Source organism: Monopterus albus, unplaced genomic scaffold (genome assembly GCF_001952655.1).
Source record: "Monopterus albus unplaced genomic scaffold, M_albus_1.0 scaffold152.1, whole genome shotgun sequence".
Classification (NCBI taxonomy): domain Eukaryota; kingdom Metazoa; phylum Chordata; class Actinopteri; order Synbranchiformes; family Synbranchidae; genus Monopterus; species Monopterus albus.
The window spans coordinates 1,191,960-1,197,452 of record NW_018128032.1 but is presented as its reverse complement, the minus strand read 5'-3'; the positions used below and the strand labels follow the sequence as shown (position 1 = coordinate 1,197,452).

At 40.7% G+C, this 5,493-nt stretch overlaps 1 protein-coding gene across 1 annotated transcript in view; it reads left to right on the top strand.

Annotated features, from left to right (window-relative positions):
- The window catches only part of igsf9ba (immunoglobulin superfamily, member 9Ba), a 71,812-nt gene that overhangs the window by 29,835 nt on the left and 36,484 nt on the right, over positions 1-5,493 (top strand). Inside the window, 1 exon segment of the mRNA XM_020614850.1 lies at positions 3,081-3,232. Coding sequence (XP_020470506.1) covers positions 3,081-3,232 — 152 coding nt within the window.

Genomic DNA, 5,493 nt, shown 5'->3' with positions numbered 1-5,493 from the left:
AGGTACTACCAGGTCACAAACATCTGAAATGTGAGCTGCTTTTAGTAAGGGGTTACTTACCATAAAGGCTGGGTACAACTGCTTTAATCTTTAACAATGTATTGTATTATATAAGCTCCTCACATTTTTTAAAATGTGAGGCGCTTATACGTATAGTGTAAAATCTTACACTGAAAAGTACCTTGTGATTAAATAAACTAAACAAATGTAGTGGAGGATAAAGTGCATGATATGAAGTAGCAGAAAATGAAAACACAGTTGTAGTACAGCGCCTCTTAACTGAACTTGAGTATTATTTGAGTAAATGTCCACCAGTGAGCACTTACATGTCCGAGGAAGACAGAGGAATATGCATTAAGGCTCAGTGGTAAAAATAATTAGGCTGGGTCTGATCTCCCAGTGAGAATCAAAGAAGTCTATCTTAAGAGAAAAGCACAAACACATAGTGAAGCAACTGCACAATGTTGCCTCTTAATAACTAAATGATGACCCATCAACATGCATTTTACTAGAATCTCAATTCATCCACTGTATCATATAATGTAATGAGTGTTAAGGGCGGTATGAACAGGCAGATGTCTGAAAGTGCTAATTGGGTATTTTTTTCCCTCCATTCCAGGTGCCTGTGTGCAATCTGAAGCATGGCAACATTCCCAGTGGTAAACAGTGACCCACTTGTCTAGCATCGCCTTTTTTCTCTTTAATTTAACACAGTGCCACTATTTATAGTCAAAATATTATGTTGAAACAGTGAACACAACTGGAAGATGGAGTTTATTGGCTTGTGGTAGGTGGAGCTCAGAAACATCAAGTGGAAGTGCAATGGTGCTGCCGGGAGTTGCTTTAGGTTTTGGAAAATAAATGGCAGCATACGGGGGGATTGTCACCAATCCTGGTATGTGTCTGTTGTCCACTGTCCAACTTGTACATACGGGCCTCCCACATCAGCCAGTATCTCCCTCAGATACTGGCTGATGTGGCTGATACTTGTCTCATCCCTCAAATTGTCCATTTGTCGACATGTATACAAAAGCCCTGCAAACACAGTGGGTAGAGCAGTTGTCTCCCAACTGGAAGGTTGAAGGTTTGAATCTCGGTGCCTGCAGTCCACATGTCAAAGTGTCGTCCCCTCCCCATTGCCCCCGATGGTTAAAGCCATCGGTTGAGTTGGCGCCGCAGATGGCTGCCATTGGTTCCGTACCGGAAACAAATTCCTTGTGTGTAACATACTTGGCCAATAAAGGTGATTATCCTTATCCTTTCACTAGCAAAGACCACACTGCTACATGCGCTTGAATTTTTAAAGAAGTACGTATTACAAATGGCGATGATAAGTAATGGAAGTTAAGATGGAAGTTGTTCATTTAGCTGGTTTGGGACATTGTGCCAGCTGGGAAGAAGGGGACTCAGTGTGGGGGTTCCCTCTGTGGAGTTGGTTTCCTGCCCAAGCCAATTAGGAACCCAGACGTGCCTGCAAATTAGACAGGAGGTATAGAAAGGAAGGAAGGGAATGGGGATGAATGGATAAGAGGGAGTGAGAGGGTGGGGAATGAGAGCCAGGCAGGGGTGTGACAATACACTTAGATCATGAGATGAGACCATACATGATATTGGGCTCACAAGAACGAGACAAGATGATATTTCAGAGCTATATTTAAGAAATCTTCAATGATGAAATATATGATTGGGGAAAAAATGGTCTTTTATCCAACTGAAAAGTCAGAAAATGCAAAACAATGCAGGTGCATTTTGAAATGTTTAACTAATCATCTTGTAAATAATGTCACTTCACTTCTACTTTCTGATTAGGAACAATCATACGCAGTAAAATATGCGAGCACTGTAATACGTTTTGCCACAAACTCAACTGACTGGCTCCTCTCCTGTATGATTTCACATGAGCCTCTTCAGACGTTATAACTGTTAAAATGGTGTTGCTTATTGTGGAGCTCTGAAGATTTATGACAGCATGGCCTGACACCTGCCCTCTCTGGGGCCAAATAATGGGTAAACATCATTTAACTTGTAAACTGAGCTTCCATATGAATGCTCTTCCATTCTTTGGCACATTTAATTGTGTATTATTGACTGTACATGAACTATGCATGAGCGTCTAACTTCTAACTGAAGCTGTGTGTGACCTTCTAACTGAACTCATTTTCACAAACTAAACATTAAAAATAAAAACAGTATAAATACCAAAAATGAATTACACACTTTTTCTTAGACTTATTTTTTTCAGTGCAAACAATCAGTGCAACTATAATCCAAGTAGTACTCTCTTGATACCCAGTGTGCGAACAGAGACTGACCAAATTTTTCTTTCTCTCGTCATTGACTGTGGAAGTTGAGATGTGAAGGCATTTGGCAGCGTTGCCTGGCCTTTGTCCACAGGCACGGCTGATTTTTGTCCAGAATTGTGGTGGTTCTCTAGGTGTCTTTGCATAGTGTTCGTGTTAGCCGTGGTGGACGGCACTATTTTCTTACAGTGCTTACATATTGTTCGTGTCTTGCCTATCACTCTTTTGCCATTTATTGTTTCTACCAGTTGCCCAAAACTCTGCCACACAAACGATTTAAAAGTGGTGGAGGCATCATGCTGGTTGCTGCTCTGGTTCTGTTATGTACTGATATCACAAGACAGCTTTTCACCTCGACAATAAATATTGTCTCGTTTTAATATTACGTGACCCCTAGACCAGGTATTGGGTATACTTGACAGGTAATTAGCAGTAGCTCTCAAACTAATGGACGTCATATTGTTCAGTTTTTGTTGAAACGGTTTCTGATATTTTCTTTGCATTGGACAAAATAATGAAGAGACCTCATGGTATAATAAAACACAATTCAACAGCAACACAAACTATAGCCTGAGCAGGAAATTGAAAGTTTTGGATGAGTGAATGTCCTTATTGGTTGCCTTTCACACTGTGAAATCTTTTTAATGCTCTCTCTTATTCTAACATCTCACTGTGCTCTCTGAGCTTCAGCACCACTAGCATGGCTAAAAATCCTGTGTATGAAAACCCAACCTTGACCTCCACTTTAATGACGCTGTGTCCCTGTCACTTTCTTCACAGCTCCACCTTCATTTACAGCAACGCCACCACAATATGTGGAGGCAAAGGAAGGGGGGAGCACTCTGCTTAGCTGCTCTGCCCAGGGAAATCCAAAACCAATGATCAGCTGGCTGAGGGAAGGGGAGGAACTTGCAACCAACGCAAAATATTCGGTAGGCAAAAAATAAAGGCCCTAATTCTGACTTATGATTATGTTCAAAAATAGAAGCAGGGTGTGTGCACAGATGGTGTCTTCCACTGAGTCCATCTGCACTGAAAGTATATTATGGACCATATCTCACTCAGGCTAATATCTGTTTATTGTGTTGCTATGCTGCAGAAGTATCTTTTTTTGTAATAAACTCTAGTGAAGCTCATTTTGACTAATGATAATGTGTTTGTTTATGATTATAATGGTGGATGTCAATGAACTGGACTGTTAATCAGTGCAGAGGTAAGTGAAATGGTGCAAAGAACATGATAGTACCAGTGCTCGTGAGTGTACTTGTGTTTACCGGAAGGACACTGCGCATGAAGTGGGCGTGAAAGTGGTACTGGCCAACTGCCGGGGGGCAAGGTTTAGGAATTTTTATTCAGAAATAGGTTTTTTTTCTGGAGGTTGGGGGGTAAACTGTGATTTTTTTTTTTTGTTGCCCAGGGCTGTAGAGGATCGTCTCTTCTGGGAATGTGTGGTTCTTTCAGGTATCGCTGCACCTCCACAGCAGCATCTGCTGTCACACTGTGATTCTTCCTGCTGCGGTCCATGCTGGCATCAAAGTGGCACCATAGATTTTTACCCACAAAATGTAGTCAAAAGCCTCAGTTAGTAAATACAGTAATAAACTTAAAAGGTGTGCAAGTGATACAACATTTACAAAACAGGTACAATAAAAACAAACCAGAGGAAGATGTAGGTCCCATATTTGGAATGTTTGATGATGGTGTTGGGGAGAAGCAGGAGGATGATGAACACGATGGTACTGGTTCAGAGGTTCTGATAATGGTGGCACACTCCACTCTTAGCCTTATTACAGCCTCTGAATCCCTATGATGGCTCAAAAACCCAAGGTCTTAAACCTCAACTTTGGAGAGCCTCTCTCTTGATAACCTTATAAGGTTCTCAGCCAACTGGAGACTTGTTGCTGTGCTCAAGGTTGCCATATCTTCCTGTACTGACTGGTCAAGCATTTTTACAAGAGGGATGACATTAGATCCAAAAACCCTTGTGTCCTCTGATTATTCAGTGGTTGCATGATTGAAACTTGACAACAATTCAATTCAATTTTATTTGTATAGCGCCAAATCACAACGAAAATCATCTCAGGACACTTTACAAAGGTCTAGATCTTACTATTATTATTATTATAGAGGAAAACCCAACAAACTCCCTGAAGCCCTCGTCCTCTACTGTTGTAAATGGTTGTGAATCTTTCACAACCTCATCCAGAGCTTGCTTTCTTGATACTATGACAAAGCACACAAAAAAGTTGTATTTATGTATTTACCTATTTGCTTTTAGGACAGAATTAAGAAAGATTTGATTTCATAATATCTACAATGGTCAGTGCTGGTTTGACTGTGATATCTAGGTTTTCAGCGTAAGGCTCTATAACGGTGCAACATGGAAGAGGTGTAGTTGTAATGCATCAACTCCTTGGAACATGACAGGCACCTTACCTTTGGAACAGAATAACAGTTTTTCATGAGAAGGACCTCAATGACCAGGTGGCGTCCTAATACACCAAGCAAACATTAATAAATTAATTATGATGTCAAGATAATAATTAATGTGCCCATACCTTGTTTGGTGAAATCAAATCAAAATGTCCCCAAACTTGGGAAGTCTTATATTTAGGTGTTTGCTCCATCACAACACAGTGCATGTCACAGTGAGCTGTGTATTGCTTCTGACTATGTAAAGGTTTGGGAAGTGTCAGAACACTCCCCTGACCCAAATGGGGGGGACATTTCCCAGGTGAAGCTTCACATGTCATCTGATGCAATCATCTCTCCTTGTTGCAAGCATCAGCACAGGGCTTCACTGAAAAGCGGTCAGTGTGCAGTCTCGGTATCAGGCATAACATCACTAATAAAACCTGTGTCAGTGGGTCACTACATGCTTTGGCCTTTAAAATTTGTGGTGCTGAGACTTGAGTGTTGGAATATGGTAAGAATAGTGAGACAATCCTTTGTACATTGGGATGTACAGGTGCATCTCAATAAATTAGAATATCGTGAAAAAGTCCATTTATTTCAGTAATTCAACTCAAATAGTGAAACTCGTGTATTATATAAATTCAGCACACACAGACTGAAGTAGTTTAAGCCCTTGGGTCTTTTAATTGTGATGATTTTGGCCCACATTTAACAAAACCCCACCAATTCACTATCTCAATAAATTAGAATATGGTGACCAGCCACTCAGCTAGTCAAC